This window comes from Papilio machaon, chromosome 4 (assembly GCF_912999745.1).
Source record: "Papilio machaon chromosome 4, ilPapMach1.1, whole genome shotgun sequence".
Taxonomy (NCBI): domain Eukaryota; kingdom Metazoa; phylum Arthropoda; class Insecta; order Lepidoptera; family Papilionidae; genus Papilio; species Papilio machaon.
Window position 1 is genome coordinate 1,657,464 of NC_059989.1, and position 25,803 is coordinate 1,683,266.

Genomic DNA, 25,803 nt, shown 5'->3' on the forward strand with positions numbered 1-25,803 from the left:
AAAAAAAATATACGACGCGGGCGTTAGAGCATTAGTAACCAATGACAAAGCAATCGCAGATATACATCTGGTTATGGAAGAGGACAGAGAAGTGAGCCTGGACCTGGTTCAAGAGAAATACGTAAGATCTGTATAACCCTCTGAGCCCCAGGCGTGATAATGTTTTTGTTATTATTTCAACTACAATACAGTATCTGTACTTGAAGACCACTACTGTCTATGGAATGACTATTGACAAACAAATGACAATGACGTATGACGTCTACATACTTTTCATTTGACATTTATTTGTTGTTGTAAAGTTACAAAATTACTAAAATAAAATGTTATAAAATGTATACACTTTTACACGGATTTTACAAGTATATGGTACAAAAAGACGAATACTGTGTGTTGATTTTAGGGCTTGATAATGCTGGCAAAACGGTAATACGATCATATTTTTACATCACATTACAGAGAAATTTAGAGCATATTTACAAGTTTTTTTACAAATAATATTAAGAACTAAAACTCAACAATCTTTTACAGACATATTTGGAGGCAGCTAAAACGAAATATACTAAAAAATATAAAGCTATGAATCCAAATAGAATCACAACAACTGTAGGATTAAACATAGGCAAAATAGACGTCGATGCCGTAAGACTTAGTTTTTGGGATCTCGGTGGACAGCAAGAACTACAATCTCTATGGGATAAGGTACTGTAAGGATAGCGTCCATGGGTCCTTTTTTTTAAAAAAAAATGTTAACTACTTTATTTGGAAACACTATTTCAATGGACCGTTTTTAATTGACTGTTTTGAAAGGATTGCTCACTGAATTGCCGCGAGTTGGACAATTTATACATTTTATGACGTCAATGATGTTTATGGGGTTTCTGCAAATGTGGCAGTTATGCCCTATTGTCAATTGTTCATAACAGTACTTACTTTATATAACAGGCACAATCAATCTACATTCAATATTATACAATGACTTTGTAAGACAGACCGAGCTAGGCCTGAGGCCATTAGCCATATTAAACTGATTATAAAAATTGAAACATAAATATGTTTAGACAATACAATAATACTTTTCTACCAAGTCTAGGTAAGTAAAATAAGTTACTACATAAAAGTATGTAACTGCAACATCTTTGTATTATTTCAGTATTACGCAGAATGTCATGCAGTTATTTATATTGTTGATTCTTCTGATAGGGAAAGAATTTCAGAATCAAAAGAAACATTTGGTAAGTTTAATCAGTTAATTTTTTTTAAACAAAAACTAGCTGTCGCCCGCGACTCCGTCCGCGCGCAGTTAAAAAAACTTAATAGCGGTATGAAAAATAGATGTTGGCCAATTCTCAGACCTACTGAATATGCTCACAAAATTTCATGAGAATCGGTCAAGCCGTTTTTGGAGGAGTACGGGAACGAACATTTTGACACAAGAATTTTATATATAAGAAAAACTAAACTTGTAAAGTACAATAAATAAATTTATCACCATTTATTACTTATCTTTCTTGTTATTGATATAAATTCAAGAAAATGTGATACTGATAACACAAAAATGATTTTAAAGCTTTAGTTTACACAGACTTGATTTTTAATAAGCTAGATATATATCACCTAAGGGTGAATACTCTAAAAAAAGAACCTTATTCTTCAAAGATTTTGACTTTTTTTTACCATTTCAGACAAAATGATTGCTTCAGAGCATTTATCAGGAGTTCCGTTATTGGTGCTAGCAAATAAACAAGATATACCAGACTGTATGGGTGTACATACAGTCAAACCTATTTTTAATCAAAATGCACATCTAATTGGTGCAAGGGACATTATGCTAATGGCAACCTCAGCCTTAACAGGGTAATTAATTAGTTAATACTTGAACAATTTTTGATGATGATAATAATGATGCAATGAAATTAAAATATTAAGTAATAAGAAGTCATAAATTTTTTTTTTGTTAATTTCTTTTCAAGTGTTTTGTGTTAAAAAGTTTTTTTTCTAGGGATGGAGTAGATGAAGGCATCAGATGGCTGGTTGATTGCATAAAAAGAAATAACGTCGACAGGCCCCCGCGCAACCATGACGACAAGTTATAAGCCGATAACGACACCTCCATTAAATATTACGTTCACACTTACATATACACAGAATAATAATGAGTTTTCCTATTAAGATAATGTGACGCGATCCATTGTTTTGTATATACTGTATTGACATTTGAAAATAAAACATTAATAAAACCGTGTCTATATTGCTGTCCTTTTCCAGTGATAAATTGTATTTTTGATAAGAGATACGTAATTACTGGATATTTGAGGAGTACCTGCACCTGATAAAACACCTCTGATAACAGTACAGTTTGCACTGTATGTGTATTGTGAACTACTGTGTCGTAGTGAAATGTTGAGTGATATTTAATTTTGCGTGTTTAAAGCAAATATGGCTTATCCAATGTATGAAGTTGATTGGAGTGTTTTACCGCCAGAACAAAATAGAAGGTGAGCGGAATTCAAAGTATAATAATAAATGCGTGACACAGTTTAAGATAGAAAATGATTTAAATAAATAATGGCTTATTTATTAATATAAGCGGGAAAGGAAAAAGTAAATAAAAAATAAAATAATTTATCTAAATGTTTCCACGTAGTAGTCTTTTCAAATATGTACAAAATACTCTTGTCAAAAATAATACAAGTCATTATAAGAACTATTTAAAAAACTTTAATCAAATTTTAACATTTCACTTCTTTAAAAAATCTACTTTTTACAATTTTAATTTTAAAATTAATTATTTATGTACATATATTTTATATAGTTAAAAAAACTTAATAAAATCCAACGTCACGTATGAATGTGGGAGCGAGTTGGATGCGAGTCATGTCATGTCGGTCGGCCATGTTGAATTTCTTGCAACGCAGGAAATGTCAGCTGGCGGTTGCCGTATTAATTCTTTGTAAAATCTGTGATAAAAGATTTGCCGGTATATTTTCTGTGATACGCGATCAGACACACAACAATCCACAGATGTTTCAAACTAGTTGAGATTGAAGTGAAAATATGACATTAGTATATCGGTGGTGGCATGCGATTTCTCTTAAATTTTTGTGGTCTGTAAGGAGATGAAATTACTGAAAGCATAACAGCACACTAGTGAAAGTTTCCTTTTATGTTATATTTTAAGTGTACGTTTGTTATAACTCTATTGGAATCAAGAGTTTGGTTACATCGAGTTGGTTCATCCTTCAGAATATCTCCCAGTGAAACAGTTTTAGTTGTGGATTTTCAGTCTATTCCTTCGAAGCTCCATAACATAACAACATGAACGGATCGGAATCCGGGTAATTTTTTAACTTACAGTAAACAACAGTAGAACTTCTTATCTAATAAAATAAAATTACATCATGAAATTACTAAATAAGTTCAGAAATAAGTGATTAAGATTTACATAGACGTGCTCTATAGTGCTGTTTGATGTTTCAATTAAAAGCAATAAAAAACTTTACATTCTGCCTAAAAAATTGTAGTGAACATCCATCCTTTAGGTGAACATTTTGTTTTGTCAATATTACAAACCATTCTTAAATAAATCGATAACTGTTGAGACAAATGTATGGTACATAGCCACAAAAACAATTTGCATCATATATTATAAATGAAAAAGATTGAATCGTTATTACTACATATGTCTAAACAGCTTAACACATCTTGGTTGAAATTTGACACAGATATGGAACATAGACTAGAAGAACACATAGGCTACTTACTTAAGATTTTTTTAATTCCACATAAACAAAGTCGTGCGCAAAAGTTTGTCATGATCCAGACAATATTTATGCATATGGCTACTTTTATTTTTATTACTACTCCACAAGTCAATGCCACAGCCTCATAACAAGACAATGTCTTAACCACAGCCAAATTAATCAATTATATTTTGGAAAAACTTTGGTTAAATGATGAACATAAATATAAAATTACAGCATATAGAGCTAATGGGAAGAGATAAGCTTTTACTGATTTCCTTTTGTCAAAGTAATTGTTTAAATTTGTAAAGTAATGGTTAATGTGTATTACCTCAGAAGTACAACAAGGTAGTTAATGTAGTTTTGAGATAGTTTTCCTCAATTATCTTTTTTGTATATATAACAAGGAACATCGTAAATTGTCATTTATACAGTGGTAAACAAGATTTCACATAGTAAACAGTATATTTGTTAAACTGTGTGTTAATTGTAAAAAAACTGTACTGATTAGCCTTATGACATTCAAGGGAAGAATATGAATTGATTGACGCTTTAGACAACATTAGTTCAGTTGGTTCAGCTACACTACAATGGAATTGACAAACATACAAAATCATACATTAAATTATTCATATAGAAAACGGCTAAAACACTTACAAGTGTCCGGTGTCTGCACCAAAATCATACATATCTATGAGAAACATGACTGACAATCGTTTAATAACAAACCTTTATATAAGAGTTAAGAGTAAAGAAGAAGTTTGAACATCATGAAACCTTATTCATGAGACATAACAGAATTATTAAAGATTCTATGTAACTAACACTCGTATAATACCAAATTGTCATCCCTACCATTATCATTATAAAATAAAGACACCGAGACAATTCAATATAGGTTATATGCAGGGAAATTTCATATAAAATGGAAATTGTCAAAATCAAAACATTAATAAAACATTTTTAGAGTATCATTTATAAATATAAAGTTGCACTCAAATAGGATTTATTTCGGGTGTTTGTATTTTTTAAGTTTTGAACCTGTGAGTTATGCATATTTATTAAATTCATGTAGTAATAGAAATATTACACATTATATGATCTGAAAAATATTATGGCCTTTTGGACTCTTGCTTATCCAGGTTTGACTTTGTGAAACAATAAATAGGTATATTGTCAGTGGACCATAATATACAAGTTATTTATTCAGATGTATACTAGCTGTCGCCGGGACTCCATCTGTGCGGAATTCAAAACAAACATAATAAGTAGCCTATGTGTTCTTCCAGACTATGTTCTACATCTGTGCCAAATTACATCTAGATCCATTAAGCTGTTTCGGAGACACCTTCAAACAAACATCCATCCATCTAAACATTCGCACTTATAATATTAGTAACATACATTGTTGTTAAAAACTAGGGGTATAAGATTTTAAAGAGCAACAAAATGTCAACCTTTGTTAGGTAAAAGTTGAAGATAGAATTACCACTATAGACCTTTGAAATAAAAGTCAGTTAAAGGCCATATTATGATTATTAAGGTGTAGTAAAACAAAGTGGCTGAATATTAAACATTTATGAATGTTTCATTTACTTGGGCTATTCAAAATTTCCAAGAAAAATTATTCATTATGTGTTACTTGCACATTCCACTATCATTCAATCATGTTGTAAAATCACCTAAAGATTGTATTGAAACTTATGGTGTTTTAAACTATATAGGTAAGGGATCCCCAAACTATTTTGGAGAAGTGACCCCCTTTTCCAAAATGAACCATTACCTCAGACCCCCATGGTCAAATTACCTACTTTTAAGATCAATTTTTGTTATTATTATTAGAAGAAGACAGAGAATTAGCAATGCTTTAAGTTTGATAAAGACCACTTTGGGAATCCCTGATAATAGGTATTTAGAATATTATAATTTGTTGCAGGTTTAACCCGGCATTTAATATTGCTACCATAAAACAAGTGGTAAATGAGGCTATCGAAAGAGGTAAGCACTATTTTAATTGTGCTAAACATTTACATATAACTAAATATTATGTGACTAGTAGCCAGGTAAATAAAATTTATGTACATGGATTCCGAATTTGAAATGTTGAATTTGGTCAAGTAACTTTTTTCTTTGTAATCTAACAGCTTTTTAGTTGGTGGTATGGTGTTTATTTTTATTTGAAGTAGTGTAGAAATTTATTATTAGCTAACAGTATCTTAGCTTATAGTTCAATCCTGCTTTCTTTTGAAAATTATTTCATTTACTGATAGCAAAGATTTCTGGTTAACAATTCTTTAATATCATTTTATCAACTAATGCATTAGTAGTGACAATTGCTTCTGTCAATGGCATAGGTCATATTGGTAAAAAACAATTATACCAATACACTCGCCTTAAGTTTCGTTGAAATTAGAAATTATTATGCTTTTTAAAAACTTGATAAATTTGGGTTATTTTAATAATAAATACTGTACTTTTATACCGAAAGGTTTCTTCAGAAGCCTAATTGGCCTATACACTTTTATTCATCACTCTAGAGAATATTACAAATTAAAAAAAGCGCTTCTGGCTGACTAACACACTTCACGCTTTTTATATTAACATATTATAACAAATGCACTGATGATTGCTTTCTGTGTGTGTGTCGTGTAAACAGTCGCACCGGTTTCAGTGCGGATGCCCACGCCCACGCGGCTGCGGGACCTCATCCGACAGATCCGAGCCGCGAGAACAGCGGCCGAGGAACGAAGTGTTGTTAACAAGGAGTGTGCTTACATCAGATCGACCTTTAGAGAGGAGGATAGTGTGTGGAGGTAGATAATTACTTGGATAACTTTTTGTATAATTATAAAACTTTGTCCCTTGATCCCAAACACTATAGCAACCATAACCTATTACGACCTCAAAGGAGGAAAAATGTCGCCTATCAAAATATTTATTTTAATTCGGTTTTACCATAGTATGGAAGCTGTAACTCTATCAATGCTTAAATAAGGAAGAACTGTGTTAGGTTTAGTTATATTTCAGGTCACCATAGATGCAAGAAACCTCTGAACGAGACCCCTTTTCCACTAAATGACAGTGGAAATGGCATATTGCTCATAGAGATAGCAATCTCTACTACAGCTGGTGTTCCTTTTCTAAGAATCTCTTTAATACTTGATCAAATAGAGGGTGTGATCATGCTCTTTTTATACAGATGTCGGAACATTGCGAAACTCTTGTACATCCATATGCTTGGGTACCCGGCGCACTTTGGTCAGCTGGAGTGCCTCAAGCTGATCGCCAGTCCACGCTTCACGGACAAGCGTGTCGGGTACCTCGGCGCCATGCTGCTACTAGATGAACGGCAAGACGTGCATCTACTTATCACTAATTGCTTAAAGAAGTAAGTATAACAAGTAAAAAATTGTTTGCATCCAATATAATTATATTTTAACGACGAATATTAATCTAATCTTACTAATGTTATAAATTCGAATGTTTGAATGGATGGATGTTTGGTTTGAAGGTATCTCCGGAACGGCTCAACGGATATTGATGGAATTTGACACAGATGTAGAACATAGTCGGGAAGAACACATGGGCTACTTATTATTTTCTTTTAATTCCGCCCGGATGGTGCCGCGAGCGACAGCTAGTTATTATTATAACAGAGAACGATTTACGAATGAAAAATCATTTACCCGTTTTGTTCACTTGGTATCCCGCAAATTGGCCAAGTTATATCGATTCTATGGTGTATTGCCAATTTCGAGAGAATAGATGTACATTTAATTTTTGTTATATTCATTGAGGGATTAGCCGCATTTACGTTTACATTGGCGTTCGATTACAAATGGGCTTCAAATCCATAGTAAAGTTAAGTAAAATCGATTTAGTCTCTCCCGTATTAAAACTATTTTGTCAACGCTTCAGCTCTTTGTTATACGAATCCTTACAACTGACTCCATTTAGGTTAATATATGATTATTACTTTATTCTTTACTTGGATTTTTTTTTATTACAATCGTATAGAAAGTCGTTCGCTCATTCGATGATTTATAACTTAACTAGCTGTAGTCCGAGACTGCGACTACGCGGTATTAAAAAAACTTAATTAGTAGCCTATGTGTTCTTCCAAACTATGTTCTATATCTATATCAAATTTCAGCGAGATCCATGCAGCCGTTCGGAAGATACCTTCAAATAAACATCCATCCACACATCCATCCATCCGTCCAAACATTCGCATTTATAATATAAGAAAGAAGGTATTGTATTTTTGCGTATTTGTATCTGTTAATGAGACGTAAATGAAACATCTAACACCGTAGATATTTTAACACTTCCACTGCCACCGATTCGCTTGCGAGTTCAATTTTATAAGAAAAAATCACAGTGGCACGTAACATGGTAATTTTATGGACAGCTCTCTCACTTTTTGTGCATCGTTTTTTCATTCCCAAGGGTCGCGACCTTTTTGACAATCTCTAGTATTGTGTTTTTCCACTCAGATTGGTTCTGAACAGCAATGTCCTTCTTGTTGGGAAAGATAATGTATTGTGGTCAAGTATAATTCATATTAGTTTATCTATGTAGGAAGAAAAATAATAAAAAGAAATAAGACTGAGTTAATACTCGATATCCTTGTTTCTTCACTTATTATCGTATCGTCTGTTATAATTACGTAACTTTTACTAGGACGTCAACGGTAATGGAATAATGTTTTTCGCATTACCATGTCGCAGATAATGCAAGTAAATTTACATACGCTCAGTGATACCCCAAGTGTGTTTGTTTCTTCAATGACAATAACCAATTACGTGTCACCGACACGCCTCTTTTGTTATCACTGAACGCTATTTTTTTTCTTTTTAACTGTTATATATCAACCGAAACAATTCCCTCATCTCATTTTTTTTTCTATGATTTTCTTAGAAAAACTACAGTTAACTAACAAAGTTTTTGTACAAATATTATGATTGTATCACAGTAATAATGTAAATATAGATAGCTGCTCCGGTAGTTTTTTTTATTGATGACAAGCAGATAATGTCGTAAAGTCAAAGATCAATCAGATTCATAACTCACGACAGGCCGCGTCTAATAATCGATATAACAGATTTAAATATAAGCAACATTCAATCAAAAATGATACTTATTCCGTATAGTTTTTAAGATGAAAATGTTACTTCGTTCTTTATTTTTGGTAATCTATGTTCAGAAATAAAACATATTTAAAAATTTATTTTAACAACCTCTCATACATGTAGAAAATTAAAGTTACATTAACTTCAAAAGGTTAATGTAAAATCATATTGTACTAGGGAATATTAAATGATTTCCACAATAGAATAATAAACGATCCAGCGAAGTAGAGACTCAAACTGAATTGTCAAATGTTTGTACTTAATTTTACTTGGCCCAATTTCTAACCAGTCAATAGGAGCTTTGATTAAATTTGTCAAGATACAGAACAATTTTTAAAATACAAATTCATAAATAACAATTGTAACAACCAGGAGGATAATGTTTTTCACAGGAACATCTTTAGGGATAGACCTAAGAAGACATGGATGGATTTTGGGAAAGGTTGAGAAGAAGTGACGTGACATGACTAAGAATTGACTGAAACATATTCCGAACCGATATATATTGCCACCGACACCCGACAAGTCCACTTTCATGTGAAAATATCGTATTAGATTTGGATGTTTTATCTACTTCCTTTTTGTACAGTGATCTAAACAGCAACACCCAGTTCGTAGTGGGGTTGGCGCTATGCACGCTCGGTGCTATCGCCTCGCCGGAGATGGCGCGGGATCTCGCCTCCGAAGTGGAAAGACTTATCAAGTCACCCAACGCCTACATCAAGAAGAAAGCTGCTTTATGCGCCTTCAGGATCATAAGGAGGGTGCCTGATTTAATGGAAATGTTTTTACCCGCCACCAGAAGTCTATTGACAGAGAAAAATCATGGTAAGTGACATTTAAAAGATAGACATAGTTCTTCACATTAGTGAAGAAATTAATAACTGTTATAGAATAATAATTTCTTGAACTTTTTTTTATGAGAACTCAATATTAAACAAAAAAAAAAACAATAAACGTCAATTACTAAAAACCGAAGGGTATAAAGTACGTGGAATAATGTATAAAATGATGTCCCATAAAATAAATTCTAAGATGTAAAGAATCTCGAGATAGTAAAAGGATAATAAAGAATTAATCAAACATTATCTGACCTATCAAATAAGAATCAATGTCACGTGATTATTATTATTTCAATCAAATATCACTCTTAAGACTATGGGGTTAAAGTTTAAAATTGATTATGTTGTTAAATGATCACAATTGATGTGTGAAGCGCGTTGCGGTCTGTTTACCTTGTGAATGACTCGACGTCCCCTTTGAATTACATCGCATATAAAGTGACAACGTACTAACCTATTTTATTGCAATTTTATTGTTGTGCAAGATGTCAGGTCAAACAATTCTTTTTACCTGTTTTAACGTGGGTTTCTAATACTAAAGCACGTTCGAAACAAATTTTTATGAAAGATAATATATTTTGGTCTCAGAAACCAACGATTAGTCCTCGTCCTTTTACGAAAGTTTTTTTATGTAATAACATGTCTCCTAGTTATGCTCAAAATTTTGCTTGTGTCTATGTCTGTTATGTTTGGTACTAGTCAAACATATAGAACACGGATAACGCTGTCTTTGCTGAAATGTCTACATTGATAAGATTATAGCACACGAGATTATTATCTCAACAAAGTTACTTGCATAAGTGGTCAAAATTTGATAAATATATAACTTATTCCGAATGTCTTTTACGAAAATTTTTAATGCTATTATTTTCCAAAAAAGGAAATTTATAAATAAAACACATGTCACAAAACTACTAAAGAAAAAACATGGTTATTTAAAATTATAAGTAAAGCGTACATTTTGAAATTCTTCTCATGATTTTAAACCATGATTTGAGATGGAGTATTCTCCCATTCGTATTAACACAATATATTCTTCAGATGATGTCATGAAAAGCGTCGGTGGCTCAGGGGTTAAGCACTTGCAATCTGCAGGTCCTGGGTTCGAATCCCGCCATGTACCAATGTATTTTTCAATTTACATATGTACATTTAACCGACGCTCTTACGATGAAGGAAAACATCGTGATGCTGCACATATCTGAGAAGAAATTCAAAGATATGGGTGAAGTCAACCCTCACTTGGCCAGTATGGTTGATTATGACCTAGTCACCCTTAACTTAGGGTAGGCTCTGAGCTAGGCTAGGTAGGGACGTATAGTAAGTTTGTGATGACTGTAAGCTTGTTCACCAGGTGTTCTCATCACCGGCGTGACCCTCATCACCGAGATGTGCGAGAACAGTCCCGACACACTCAATCACTTCAAAAAGGTTGGTATCATTTTTAATTATTATCACTTTGTTATTATTTACTAATAAACAATTAGGTAATCCATCAATATTTTAACTTTGTGATTGAATTTCTCAACATAATTCACAATATAAAACCCTTTAACATTGTTAGGTAAGGATAAATCAAATTTAAAAAAAATAAATCTAATATTATGTAATATGTATGGATGGATTGATGGATGTTTGTTAGGTGGTATCATTAGTACGGTTTTTGATGAAATTTGACATAGATGTATATCATAGTCTGGAAGAACACATAGGCTATTTTTTTTTAATTCCGCTCGATTAGAGGGCAACAGCTAGTGACTCATAAATGTAGACATGAATGTCGTTAAAAGAAAATCGATTTCAATAAAAAAGCATTCGATTATGCGTCCTAGAAACGATTACAGATTTTCTAATCTAGATACATATAGTACAAGGCGCACAAGTTGGCACGTCTAGCCAAAGTGTATTCTTGTTCTCAACGTGCCAAATCAAATGAATCTATAACTTGTTGATAAACTTTTTTAATAGCTGTATAACTAGTTCTACCTAGATTGTCTATCAAGGCAAACTATCAATTAAATTGTTCTCGTACACTTCATTGCAGTGGAATTGGATGAAACAAATATTAAATTTATTTGACTCCATTTGTCGAGTAAAGAACGGGTTTCCTAAAGTTGCATTTGTTTTGATGAAAAAGTACATTGACAAATGGATCATTCACTTGATATAAGTGAATACGAATTGTTACTTTCGTATTTTGTATTGAAACTTTGTATAGTAAAAATGTACTGATATTTGTATGTATAGTAAAATATCTGCATTGCTGTTGCTACTCTATTAGGCTAATCTATGTGACCTACTGACCCAAAGCAAACTGCTTTACAGCATGTACATAAGTTACGTACGAACATAAGTTATTCATAATCATTTAATTTAATGTCAAAAATCACACACCGTAGGTTTCTGAGACTAAAATCTCATTTTAAAACATATATTTTATCTCTGTTTTGTCAAAGATAATGAAAGGGATGACGATATGTTTTATACAGAGTGTTTAATTTCACAATTCATTAGACAAAAATGTCTATGGGCAGCGGTCATTTACTATTTTATTGATATCACGTTGTCAGAATTTGATTCAAATATGTTAGTCCTGACAGTGTTCAGTAATACTGAGGTATATACTACTAGCTGTCGCCCGAGACTCCGTCCGCGCGAAATATAAAAAAAAAATAGTCTATGTGTTCTTCTAGACCAGTGTTTCCCAAAGTGGGCGATAACGCCCCCTTGGGGGCGTTTGAAACCTAGGAGGGGGCGATAAGGGGCCCTAAAAATGTGGGGCATTTAAATTAATTAAAGTAATGAAATTGTGGTTTTTAAGTTTTAGGGCTGAATAAAAATTAGGGAGCTCTGAAATATAATTGCTTTTCAAAGGGGGCGGTGAAATAAATAAGTTTGACAATCACTGTTCAAGACTATGATCTACGTCTATGCCAAATTTATCGAGATCCGTTGAGTCGTTCTTGAGATATCTTCAAACAAACATCCATCCATTCAAACATTCGCATTTATAATATTAGTAAAATATATGGCAGAAACTTTGTCTCAAACATGCCAATGTAAATAACACGTCGAGGTACGTTATCACATTGATACAATGAATGTTTACTTATCACTTATCGCTAACTATTCATAAGTTATAAATATAATTGTTATATATAAAACATGATTTACCTATACATCGTTAGTACAAAGAAATACATTAATGCGTTTTTTTTTTAGTTGACGTAATGAACAATTTTCATTTTCGAATAGATTACAGTAACTTACTCTTTATCATATGTATTTTTTTGGTTGTTAATTTTAAGACTTAAGTATGAAAGAAAATATTTACATTCTAAGAAATTTAATAATTTCGTCTGTACAAATTGGAATATATTAAGGCTGTATGACTTAGTTACCTTGCCTACTTTCTACAATGAAAAATAAAAAACAACAACAAACAACACTTGAGATGTCATTCGTTTTTGAATGAAAAGAACTCATCTATTTGTATTGTTTTTTGAGGTAATACAATACTAATATAATGTTTGTGTTGTCCCGTAGGAAAGCGGACAGCGCGAGGTAATCACAGTCGCTGATCCTTGCACTTTATACGTTCATATGTTGACATTGCACACGATTATAACTTTTATATCTTTAACTAAGATGTGATAATCGCGTGAACAACATTTGCGTGCTTATGTTATCTTGAAAAGGTAACATGGCCTCGCTAATCTAGAATCCGATCGAAAAACCGACACCAACACCCAAACAACTCGGTTCAATGACTTAAGTGCTCGCAAAAATAAAACCAGATTGGCCATACATGTTTTTCAAATGTTTTATTCCTGATCCATAGTTTCCCATTACAAATTATATTATTAGGTTATTTAAACAGAATGAAAGGATTGTCTCTTTCATTTAATATTTTCGTAAAAAATATATGTTCAAATTTCTTTTTGTACATATCTTTAGGCTATGGAAACCAATGATTAGGTTTTCATTTCAATGTTAGAAACTAAGAGTTGTAGAAAATCTAGAATTTATTAATCCAAATTAACATGACTGGCCGATACTAGTGGTAAAAAATTATCTTAGATATATGTGCAATGTCAACATTGAACGTTCAAACGCATGAATGTTATATACAATTATATATTGATTGATATTTATCTATCTAATTGTCTTCAAAAGCCTTACAAGTCAATATATTTTGAACTCTATTATCATACACGTAAAGTTTAATTTCTCTATTTACATGTAGACAATTTTGCACATTAATGTAAATAATAAATTTATCATAGAAACGGCTTGTAGTTAATATTTGTATTGTAAGAAAATGTATTAAAACTTTTTGGAATTACCCGAATAATATTAAAGTAGATTTGTTTTTATGACATATAATTAAATTAGTAAATATGTTATGTAATTTTTTTTAATTCTTACTAATATCTTAGACTACACGTAAGTTTATGTATTTGTATGTTAGTAGATTTGAAGTACTTGTTAAAAGATAATGTAATTTTTAATAACAATTAGATAGCTTATTGTATTATTTAGAATAGAATAATATAACAACATTTGTAAGGCTTTTGAATTAAATCGGATTTGGTATTTTGGGCTTTCAGTATTATTTATATTATCAATAGTATTTTTATATATTTAGTTTATGTTCTTATCATTTCTTTCCTTCAAGATTGGATATTTATTTGATTATAAACGTAATAAATACTCTTTTCAGTGTTTTTTTTTTTAATTTTGTAACCATTTTTGTTTTTTTAGTATATATGTTTTGTGTATATGGTATATGGCCACGAATGGTTTTTTAAAGCACGGGACTTTACTAATTTTCAATGGATGATTGGTCTATGTATTTTTTTTATTAATTGCCCATATCAAGCCTTATGTATCAATGTTTGTGAAATGCTGGAAATTTTTTTTATATTGATTTATATGAAAAAGTATATAGTTTTCAATGCATAATGCCTTGAGTGTAGGTAAATGTGTAAAAGTGTATTTTGGCTTATGTATTTGGGCAATTATTATTGTTTATTTTATATATAAAGATAAATATTAAAATTGACTTTTTATTCTAGATTGTTCCAAATCTGGTGAGAATATTGAAGAATCTAATATTGGCGGGTTATTCGCCGGAACATGACGTCAGCGGTATTTCTGATCCATTCCTGCAGGTAATTATAAAAAAAATAAAAAATAGAATTTCAGGTTGGCGATTAAAAGTCATCTTGTCGAATCAATCTTAAAAACATTATTGTTGCAAGAAAGATAAATTTAACACGTTGAATGCCAGCGGTAAACCCTGCGATTAATACGTCAAAATCATAGTAGCATTGAATGTGTTAAATTATACACACGTTATGAGCACACAGTAACTGAATGACAAATGTAGAAAGTAGTCTTAATAATTATTTAACATTTTCCAGGTTAAAATCCTCCGTCTACTAAGAATATTGGGTAAGAATGATGCAGAAGCATCCGAAGCAATGAACGATATATTGGCCCAAGTCGCTACAAACACTGAGACAAGTAAAAACGTCGGCAATACGATATTATACGAAACTGTACTCTCCATCATGGATATTAAGTCTGAAAGTAGCTTGCGTGTTCTAGCTATTAATATCCTGGGAAGATTTCTACTGAATAATGATAAAAATATCAGATATGTAGCCCTCAATACTTTGCTGAGGACGGTACATGTGGATACTTCAGCGGTCCAAAGACATAGGACTACTATACTGGAGTGTTTGAAGGTAATACAACTTTTGAGGTAACATACAATTACTCGAACAACTTTTAAGGTAATGCATACCATCTCACATTAGGTTTTGAGGTAACACATTCAACTTTTAAGGTAATACACACTAAATTCTTATCTTTAAAAATGGTGACAAGTCTTGGTTATTTTTTACGGATGACTTTTCCTAGATTTTAATATCTATCTAAAAATAGATAAAGTGTTCTTTGATATTGAAAATAGTTGAGTTTACAGTTAGTAAATTATCAATACATAGTATAAAACAAAGTCGCTTTCGCTGTATGTCCGTATGTATGCTTAGATATTTAAAACTACGCAACGGATTTTGACGCGGTTTTTTTTAATAGATAGAGTGATTCTTAAGGAAGGTTTGTATGTATAATAAATGCATAATATAGTAGAGAAACACTGATAAATTTAAAGTTTTCTAATGTGATGTCGTAAATAAGCACGTTTTTTTGCGCTTATATTGCAAACGCTGGCTGAACCCTACGAGATAGACCAAAATAATGTACTACAGTATTGTTCACCTTAAAAAGTTCAACAAAAAAGTCCGCGATGGTATATGTCTATCTCTTAGGGATAACCCAGCATAACCATTTTTATTCTTTTACGAAGTGATTTTAAACAATACAGCATTAATCCTTATCCATTTAAGTACCTTAAATAAATTGTGCATTTATTCTGTAGTAGGTATATTTTGCATTGCACCCGTGCGAAGCCGGTGCGGGTCGCTAGTTATAGTATAAATTACATTAGTAATGAGAGTCACGAATGTATTATGTTAATAAGAAATAAATTTTCTTGTCACGTAAGCGCTTAGAATGAAGGCTAAAGCTCATCTTTGTTTTGCTCACCTTTAATTATATAACTACACTAATTTTTTAATATATAGTATTCTGAAAAAAAAAACATAATTAATTTCGACTTTGTTCAATGTCAAAGTCAAGAGAAATTGGTTAAATCCATAAATACGTTACTGTTTTATGTAACATTGTAATCAATGTACAATGTTAACACCATAGTCTTTAACCTGACATTAGAGGGTTATGGTATATAAGTATATTTTTATGCATGCGATGGCATGGCCAGGGATCCCCATACTATTTTGGATAAGTGACCCCCTTTTCCAAAATGAACCGTTACCGCAGGCCCGCCATGGCGAAATTACCTAAAGATCAATTATTATTATTTTTCATTCTGACTTAGGTCAATAGAAGACAGAGTGTGAATTAGCAATGCCTTAAGTAAGACAACTTTGACAATCCCCGGCCTAAACCGCAGGCCAGAATATATATAAAACCTAATTAGACAGAAAATTACATAACAGATAAAATTTACATACAGTATATCTTGTGACATCTTTTGAAGTTGACAGGGGGGCTAATAAGCTGTGCTAATTTAGTTCTTTTTTTTTTAGTTCAGATAGCCTTGTCGGTCTATATTATTCCTCTGCATGTCAGTCAGTTATTTATTTATTTGTGACGTAGGACCCGGATGTGTCGATTCGGCGACGTGCGATGGAGCTGTCGTTCGCGCTGATGAACAGTCAGAACATCCGCGGCATGATGAAGGAGCTGCTGGTGTTCCTGGAGCGTGCGGAGGCGGAGTGCAGAGCGCACTGCTCCAGCGCCATGGTGCTGGCGGCCGAGCGGTACGCGCCCTCCAGCAAGTGGCATCTCGATACCCTCTTCAGACTCCTGCTCAAGGTAACAATATACACAATTCCGACAAAGAAGTAGGAGTGCGATTTAACAGTGTTAGACGTCAGCAACATTAACATCTGTTGCACAAACGGGCTGGTGAAAGTCTAATTTTACTCCCTTTTCCCTTTCTTCCGTTTTCTTATAATGAAAGTATGGAAATGGGGAGCGAATTTGACAGACGAGGAGACGCTTAAGAAGGGAAAACGACCGGATATACCTTTCTTAAACAATGATAGGAGAAATCATATCCACATTAGAAGGCATTAAAAAATAACTAAAATTTTAGAAAATTCTTCCAAAGTGATAGGGCCGAGAACTCGTCAAGAAAGGCCAGTGAAGGTTAGTAAGTGACATGTCATCATCATCAGCTCACTATACGTCCCCACTGAGGGGCTCGGAGTCTACCCTAAGTTAGGAATGACTAGGCTATAGTCAACCATGCTGGTCAAGTGCGGATTGACTTCACACGTATCTTTGAATTTCTTCTCAGATATGTGCAGCATCACGATGTTTTCCTTCACCATAAGAACGTCGGATAAATGTACATATGTAAATCGAAACTCAAAACACATTAATACATAACGGGATTCGAACCTAGGACCTCCAGATTGCAAGTCAAGTGATTAACTCCTGAGGCACCGACGTTCAGTGACGTGTAAATTCTAGTAATAATAACTTGTCCACTAGGCCGGCAACTACTTGCGCGATGATACGGTGTCCAGCACCATACAGATAATATCCGCAGCGCCGGCGGAGCGCCAGGCCTACGCCAGCATGAGGCTCTGGACATCGCTGGAGCGCTCCGCTGTCTCCGGAGATGCCACAGAGAAACAACCACTTGTGCAGGTAATTTATACCCCGAAAAACTTATCTAACCCAGTGGGCATAAGTCTAAGTTATGACTAGCTCAGTAGCGCCCCCCTGTCAATGTCAATTATTGCTTCTAAAGCATTCATTTAGTATTGATTTCACTTAATAAATCTACATTAAATTGTCCGTTAGTAACTATTTGATAATTCTGAGTACGACAGTGATGTTTATTAACAAGTGTTTGTGTATTTCAGGTAGCGGCGTGGACAATTGGAGAGTACGGAGATCTGCTGGTGTCTGAAGCCAGTAGTGCTATATCCATGGTGGATGAAGATGGATTTGGTATGTTATACTTCCTGAAACTAAATATTATCAGATGTTGGTTTCTAAAGTGGTGGATACAGCAACAATATTTGTTAGGTGCAGGAATGGCCCTGGTGAAATACCACGACCTCACAGAAGACAGACGTCAAGTGGAAGTAATTCCAAGTACAGTCTGATGAGTGTGGTGCTGGAGGACTAATTTTAGTTTTCTTTCCCTTCCCACACTTTTCTTATTAGGAAAAGATGGGAAGTAGATTTGGCGGAAGAGGGGACGCATAGGAAGGGGAATATCCTCTTTCTGTGCGTCTTTTTCTCCATTAATTGAAAGTAGACAACGCATCAGCATTTGTGGATGTCTATGGGTAACGGTCGCCTCGCTATTTTGGCGAATTCAGGTGGCCGTTTGCTCGTTTGATATAATAAAAAACTACCAAATGTAGTTTTCATTCTCTTTAAAAACTCTTTGTTAAATTACATATCCTCAAATCTTTCTTCCTCGTATAATTATACCTTTTTTTAAAGATATTTTGGCTGTGGTGACAACATTGTTAAATAATATATTTGTTTTTAATTTAATATATGTGTAACTTCGTTATATATATATATAGATGAGTTCACGCGTCCGTCGGAGGAGTACGTAATCGACATCTACCAGAAGCTGCTGTGGTCAACTCAACTGTCCATCACCACCAAGGAGTACCTGCTGCTCTCGCTCGCCAAGCTCTCCACCAGGTTCACCACCAGACCTAGTCAGGAGTAAGTATACTTTACACTACATCTTACTTATATTATAATTGTTAGTGATGCAACGGAAGTGTCTTAGCGGAACCAGAAACGGAAACAGATGTCAAAAATAAATTTTAGCAGAAACGGAAACGGAAGCGGATGCGGAAACAGAAGTGTAAATAATATGAAAAACATATTTACAAATATTTTTTCTTTTGGTAAAAACAGTTTATATTCGTTATTAATTTATTAAGGCATGGGATATCGGTGTCCTTTAGCCTTCAATGTATGTATTTTTACTGTGCTGCAATAAGTTAAAATACGTGTTGATAAACGGAGGCTTTTAAATATTAAAACCATTTTACAAACATATTTCTTTATTAATACATTCACTAGCGCTATTAGTAGCGGCGCCTCCCCCTCGGATCCGAGCGAGGGGCCCGTTCACTTTGTAGTAGTAGTAAGCCGCCGGCGTTTGAAGCGAAACGAAAAAGAGTATTAGTTTCATTCTTACAGTGTTAAAGTGATTAGTACCACGTTCGTACGGAGGCAAACATGCAAATATCTTGTATCACATAAAGCTAAGTCTGAACTTTGTTATGTATGTGTATTTTTTAAATATATGTATGTCCTGTATGTGTGTGTGTGTGTGTGTGTGTTTCTATATGTGTGTGTATACGTGTGTGTGTATGAAATGTTACAAGATCTTGAACCAATTAGATAAAAGCTTGTTTTGATTAGTATCCTTACATGTTTTACTCAATATTCTGGAATTTGATGAAAAACTTGACTTTGTCAAAATCTTGTAACATATTAGTACACAGAAATGCAATAGTGGAACAAATATCTACATATTAGTGAACTAAACCATTGCCATCCATAGTGCTCAAAATGATGATCCCTAGCGCTCAAATGCAAAAAATGTGTTTTTTTATTTAAATAATTATAATAACATTATTAATTTATCTATATGTTCAAAAATTCCCAGATACTAAATAAAAATTCACCATAAAAAGTTTTGGCTCCCAGCTGTTACCTTTTTTAATTTTGTAAACAGTGAATATGTTAAGTATCAAATACCCCAAATCTACATTAGAAAAAGATATAATTATTAGGCGTCGGTGGCTCTTGGCACTTGACTTGCAATCTGCAGGGGCTGGGTTCGAATCCCGCCATGTACCAATGTGTTTTTCGACTTACATATGTACATTTATCCGACGATATAGTGATACTGCCTGCACATATCTGAGAAAAAATTCAATGATATGTGTGAAGTCAACCCGCTTTGGGCCTGTGTGGTTGACTATGGCCTAGTCACCCTTAATTTGGGGTAGGCTCCCAGCCCCTCAGTGGGGATGTATAATAATTATAATAATAATTATAATAATGATGATGATATATTACATGGTTATCACTTATTCAAAAGTACATTTAATAACTCGTAAGTATGAAATAGTCACATTTTGCCAGTTGTCAAATTTTATATGGACAACAACTAGACAGTTAACTCCAGCAAGAGAAGCTGATTGTTTCAAACAGCAGCAGAAAATATTACGCGCTTAAATTCACGAAAAAGTACGTAAACAAACAAATGCGACAAGTGCCGAAAGGCCGCGCACGGACTGCGCGTCTCGCGCCGCGCATTTGGATCTTTCAGCCGTCGTAAAGTTCCGTTTTATCTCCGTTATAAAAGTTGCGGAAACAGAAGCAGAAACGGATGTTGAAAAGCGTGCGGAACTTCCGCACTTGCGGAAACGGAAACAGACATCCGTTGCATCACTAATAATTGTGAATGTTTGGATGTATGGATGTATGGAAGGATGGATGAATGTTAGCAACGTATCTCCAGAAGGTTTCCATGGATCTGTATGTAATTTGGCATAGATGTAGAACATAGTCTGAAAGAACACGTCGTTTTTTTTTAGTTCCGCACAGACAGAGTCGCGGGCGTCTTGTAGTAATTAATAATATAGTAGAAGTCTATAAAATTACCTGTGTTTTTACTTAACTCGTGAATCTCAGTTTAAATTCACATATCATTCATACAAACCCAAAACTAGATGGAAATATGTATTGCTTAAAGACATGAGTGAATGCCAAGTGTCATGAAGATATCGAGGACAGGGCGAGGTGGAGGAAACTGATTTCCTACCCCACCATGTGGGATACGAGGTAGACACAGAGAGAGATATCTATCATACTAATAATATGAGCTATAAAAACTACGATGTTTATATCCGACTTTATCTGTTAATAACTTAAAAGGCCCGGTGCCGGAGTTCTAATTTTAGTCCTCTTTCTCTTCCAACCCTTTTCTTATAAGAAGGATGGGAAGGGAAGGTGGATTTGATGGAAGAGGAGATGCATAGGAAGGTTAAATATTCTCTTTTTGTGCGTCTCCTTCGTCGATTGAGGGTAGGCAACGCATCTGCAATTGCGAATAATCTATGGGCAGCGGTCGCTTCGCCATTTCGGCGAATTCATGTCGTTGCTTACTCGTTTTCCACCTTGTAATATTAAAAAAAACACTGAACACAGTTATATTGCAGTTATTACATCAGATACATAACCTTGTGTTTTTTTTATTTCAGTAAAATTCGAGTGATCATCGATACTTTTGGTTCACACATACATATTGAGTTACAACAGAGAGGTGTGGAGTTGTCACAACTATACAGGTAAATATCAAGTATAAATATGTACTAAAAGGATAATGATGTTCAACTTACTGAGAATTTCAACTTACAATGTTGAAGTTATTTGTTAGTTTTTCACTGAATAATGTAATTGTGATAGGCAATACGCGCATTTACGGCCTGCATTGTTGGAACGTATGCCGGCCATGGAGGCACCGGCTGGAGACCGTGAAGACAGTGATGCTGAAGGAGATGCACCTGCAGACTCGCCGCAACATCGCGCTGATAGACCACAGCCGGTACGTACGAGCAAGCAGACAAACACACTCACAAACATACACGTACTTACTACATGCACACAACAATGTAATTGCAGCGGCTAATATATCTTAATCGTGGGTTTCCAAGACAAAAACCATTTAAAACATAGTTATCTCTGTTTTGTCAAAGATAATGACAGAGAAGACATGTTTCATGCAGAGATTTTGGTCTTAGAAAACAACCAAAAGTAGACAAAATGGTTCGAAAACAAAGACGACTATGCAATAAATAAGGACAATGTATATATATAAAAGAAAGTCGTGTTAGTTACACTATTTATAACTCAAGAACGGCTGAATCGATTTGACTGAAAATTGGTGGGCAGGTAGCTTAGAACCAGGAAACGGACATAGGATAATTTTTACCCCGTTTTCTATTTTTTAATTCCGTTCGGACGGAGTCGCGGGTAAAAGCTAGTTTGATATACTTAGTCAAGATTATGAAGACTAAATTTCTATATAGAATAGTTACAACGTTAAAAATCTTGATTAAAAAAAACCCAATACACATCTATGAAAAACGATGTCTATAACTGCAAATATATTGTTTTTTTTTTTTTTTAAATAAAAATAGATAAATTTCGAAGATAAGTTTGTTAAAGTAAGAACATACGGTGATGTGTTTGGTTAACATTTCAGGATGCACTGCTGGACCTGATCATCGGGTCAGAGCCATTATCAAATGGCGATGCAGAACATGACACACCTGCAGCAGCACCGCCTTCAGACAACAATAACACAACTACCAATGTCAGTATTATAGCAAGAACAAGAAATGCATCTAAAATTGCGGATGTCTATTGGTAGCGGTCGCTTCGCCATTTCGGCGAATTCATATTGCCACTTGCTCCTTTGTCACCTTGTAATATTTAAAAAAACGTCGATAAACATCAACACATCTACATTTGCGGATGTCTATGGACAGATTTCACTTTTTTTTTGTTGTATTTGTTATTGTCAGGAGAAGGTTCTTAAGACAGAAAAATTTAAACAATTTAGATGGATGGATGGATAATGATGTTTGTTTGAAGGTATCTCCAGAAAGACTCAACGGATCTTAATGAAATTTATAAAAAAAACATAGCCTGGAAGAACATATAGGCTACATATTAATTCCGCGTAGACGAAGTCGCGAGCGACAGCTAGTTAAATAATTAAAGAACCATTAAAAACAAAATTCAGTAAAACTTTAATTATAATTATAGGAAATAATATTTTTGTCGTTTTCTGTCAGGATATTTTGGACCTATTGAGCGGTTTGGATCTAAGTTCTCCGAGTGTACCTGCGCCTGCGCCTGCGCCGCTCACCAGCAGCGCGCCCTCAGCCAACTTGCTACTCGAAGGACTGTTCTCATCACCTACGACCACACAACCTGTATCACAACCTGGTCAGTGTATTTTTCTTTTAAAGAAAACATCGGAAAATCTCTCGGATATCTATGGAAATGTTAACTATATTATTTAATGTTAAAATCTACTATTCTATTCTCCTATATGTTATTATTTATTGTGTTTAACACTATATAATAGAACTGAGTATATAAAACTAGCTTTTACCCGCGACTCCGTCCGCGCGGAATAAAAAAAATGCACACAAGATAAGAGTTCCTACGTCCGTCTCCTAGTTCTAAGCTACCTCTCCATCAATTTTCAGTTAAATCAGTTCGACCGATCTTGAGTTATAAATAGTGTAACTAACACGACTTTCTTTTATATATATAGATATAAAATTTTCGTGTCACAGTTTTCGTCACCGTACTCCTCCGAAACGGCTTGACCGATTCTCATGAAATTTTGTGAGCATATTCAGTAGGTCTGAGAATCGGCCAACATCTATTTTTCATACCCCCCCCCCCCCATTTTTTAACTGCGCGCGGACGGAGTCGCGGACGACAGCTAGTTTTGTAAAAAATTCTGTATTCCATATTATGCAAATACTTTATTATATGAAATTTTTAATAAATATCCAGTCTAAGGTTTTGATTGATGTTGATTACTTTCACGTTATTATTGTGATTTCAGAGACGACGGTAACAGCATTAGAGCGTAATGGTCTTCTTGTTGAGTTCCTCGTGTGCGGTGGTGGAGACACCGCCACCCTCACCATGAGGGCTGTCTCCACAGCACGATCAGCACTCACTGACTTCCTCTTCCAAGCTGCTGTACCCAGAGTCAGTACATTAGTTTTGACACTTTGATACTAAGAATAGTTTTAAGTTCTAGCGAGATGTATAAAATGGAAATGAGAAATTATAATGAACCTTCCTAAACAATTTTACCTTCATAACTCTTTAACCATAGACTTTTAAAATACTTATTTGTAAAATTAATTTAAACATCTTAACTTTCCACAATCCACAGACAATAAATGTGCCAGCCATTTTGATTAGATTAAAAATTTGGTCTCTTTTCGTAACCTCAAAATGAACTACGATAAAGTTTAATTTAATAATAATTTAAGTTCTATTCAATTTATAATTTTTTTGCATTAATAATAAAGTAACGCTTTGTATTTTTGCAGACATTCCGATTGGACATGATGTCACCATCGGGTACTGTACTCACACCGCAGGGGGAGATCACTCAAGTCCTCAAAGTCACCAATCCATCCAGGGTAAGACATTATCACCAGCTCACTATAAGTCCCCACTGAAGGGCTCGGAGTCTACCTCAAGTTAGGGGTGACTATGTCATAGTCAACCACAGCCAAGTGCGGGTTGACTTCACCCATATCTTTGAATTTCTTCACAGATATGTGCACCATCACGATGTTTTCCTTCATCATAAGAACGTCGGATAAATGTACATATGTAAATCGAAACTCCAAAAACAAATTGGTACATGGCGGGATCCGAACCCAGGAACTACAGACTGTAAGTCGAGTGCTTAAAATCACCGCTAGCAAACAAATGGCACCAGTGAGCAAAAATAGTTAAGGATAGATCAGCTATTTTCGTACTTTTTTTTTAAACTACATGATGGCAAACGAAAAAACCATCACCTGAATTCGCCGAAATAGCGAGGCGACCATTGCACATGAATATCCGCAAATTCAGATGCATTGCCTACCTTTAATCAACGGAGAAGGGGACCCAAACAAAGAGGAGATTTCCCCTACCTATGCGTCTCCTCTTCCGCCAAATCCACTTCCCCTTCTCATCCCTTCCTAATAAGTAAAGATTGTGAAGGGGAAGAGGACCAAAATTAGGTCTGTACTGTTATAATGTAAATAAATAAACCTTGCATAAAATACTTATGGACCATTTAATTTTACAGAAAAATTTATAACAGTGACTAAACATTAAGCTAAATATAAAATATGAACTATTAAATTTATCTATTAACCATAGAGCAGAAGCAGGAAAATGCCACCAAATAGCCAGCTGATGTCATATTTATATGATAAAAAATTATTATTGCACTATTAATTACACTATTAATTACACTTTTAATTACATTGTTTATAAAATAATATTATTTTTAATTACACTATTTATTTTTATAATTTTCAGACACCATTACGGTTAAGAATAAGAGTATCGTATAACATCGAGGGCTCACCCGTTCTTGAGCAGGCGGAGGTCAACAACTTCCCTCCGGACTTGTTCAACTGACGAGCGACCATCTGACTGACACCACGGTCAATGACACCTGCACAGTGTTGACACCAACATGAAGTAACCTCCGCAGTTAAAGGGTCAGACAAATTCAATGGAAATGACAAATTATAATCTACATGTTAATATCTGTCTATGAATTTATATTGAACTAGCTGTCGCCCGCGACTCCGTCCGCGCGCAGTTAAA

General features: G+C 34.1%; 2 protein-coding genes across 2 annotated transcripts; both read left to right on the plus strand.

The window, feature by feature from the left end:
- Nucleotides 1-243: 243 nt before the first annotated feature.
- LOC106711669 (ADP-ribosylation factor-related protein 1) lies at nt 244-2,209 on the plus strand. The gene is made up of 5 exons (XM_045686782.1): nt 244-426; nt 532-702; nt 1,154-1,235; nt 1,686-1,857; nt 2,003-2,209. The coding sequence occupies exons 1-5, from the start codon at nt 334-336 to the stop codon at nt 2,094-2,096; spliced, it is 612 nt and encodes a 203-aa protein (XP_045542738.1). The 5' UTR covers nt 244-333; the 3' UTR covers nt 2,097-2,209.
- A 126-nt stretch (nt 2,210-2,335) lies between these two features.
- On the plus strand, nt 2,336-25,789 carry LOC106718397 (AP-1 complex subunit gamma-1). Its single transcript, XM_045686783.1, has 19 exons — nt 2,336-2,498; nt 5,680-5,741; nt 6,400-6,556; nt 6,943-7,131; nt 9,465-9,703; nt 11,072-11,148; nt 14,796-14,891; nt 15,144-15,470; nt 16,966-17,184; nt 17,869-18,027; nt 18,246-18,333; nt 18,924-19,071; nt 21,633-21,719; nt 21,838-21,976; nt 22,637-22,747; nt 23,232-23,385; nt 24,020-24,168; nt 24,519-24,611; nt 25,510-25,789. The coding sequence occupies exons 1-19, from the start codon at nt 2,440-2,442 to the stop codon at nt 25,609-25,611; spliced, it is 2,655 nt and encodes an 884-aa protein (XP_045542739.1). The 5' UTR covers nt 2,336-2,439; the 3' UTR covers nt 25,612-25,789.
- Nucleotides 25,790-25,803: the final 14 nt, after the last annotated feature.

Bases quoted from the DNA above. Each gene is read 5' to 3' on its own strand.
- LOC106711669 (XM_045686782.1), top strand. From the start codon at position 334: ATGTATACACTTTTACACGGATTTTACAAGTATATGGTACAAAAAGAC. The intron at 427-531 runs GTAATACGATCA...AATCTTTTACAG, and splicing joins TTGATAATGCTGGCAAAACG to ACATATTTGGAGGCAGCTAA. The intron at 703-1,153 runs GTACTGTAAGGA...GTATTATTTCAG, and splicing joins TACAATCTCTATGGGATAAG to TATTACGCAGAATGTCATGC.
- LOC106718397 (XM_045686783.1), top strand. From the start codon at position 2,440: ATGGCTTATCCAATGTATGAAGTTGATTGGAGTGTTTTACCGCCAGAA. The intron at 5,742-6,399 runs GTAAGCACTATT...TCGTGTAAACAG, and splicing joins AAATGAGGCTATCGAAAGAG to TCGCACCGGTTTCAGTGCGG. The intron at 23,386-24,019 runs GTCAGTGTATTT...TTGTGATTTCAG, and splicing joins ACAACCTGTATCACAACCTG to AGACGACGGTAACAGCATTA.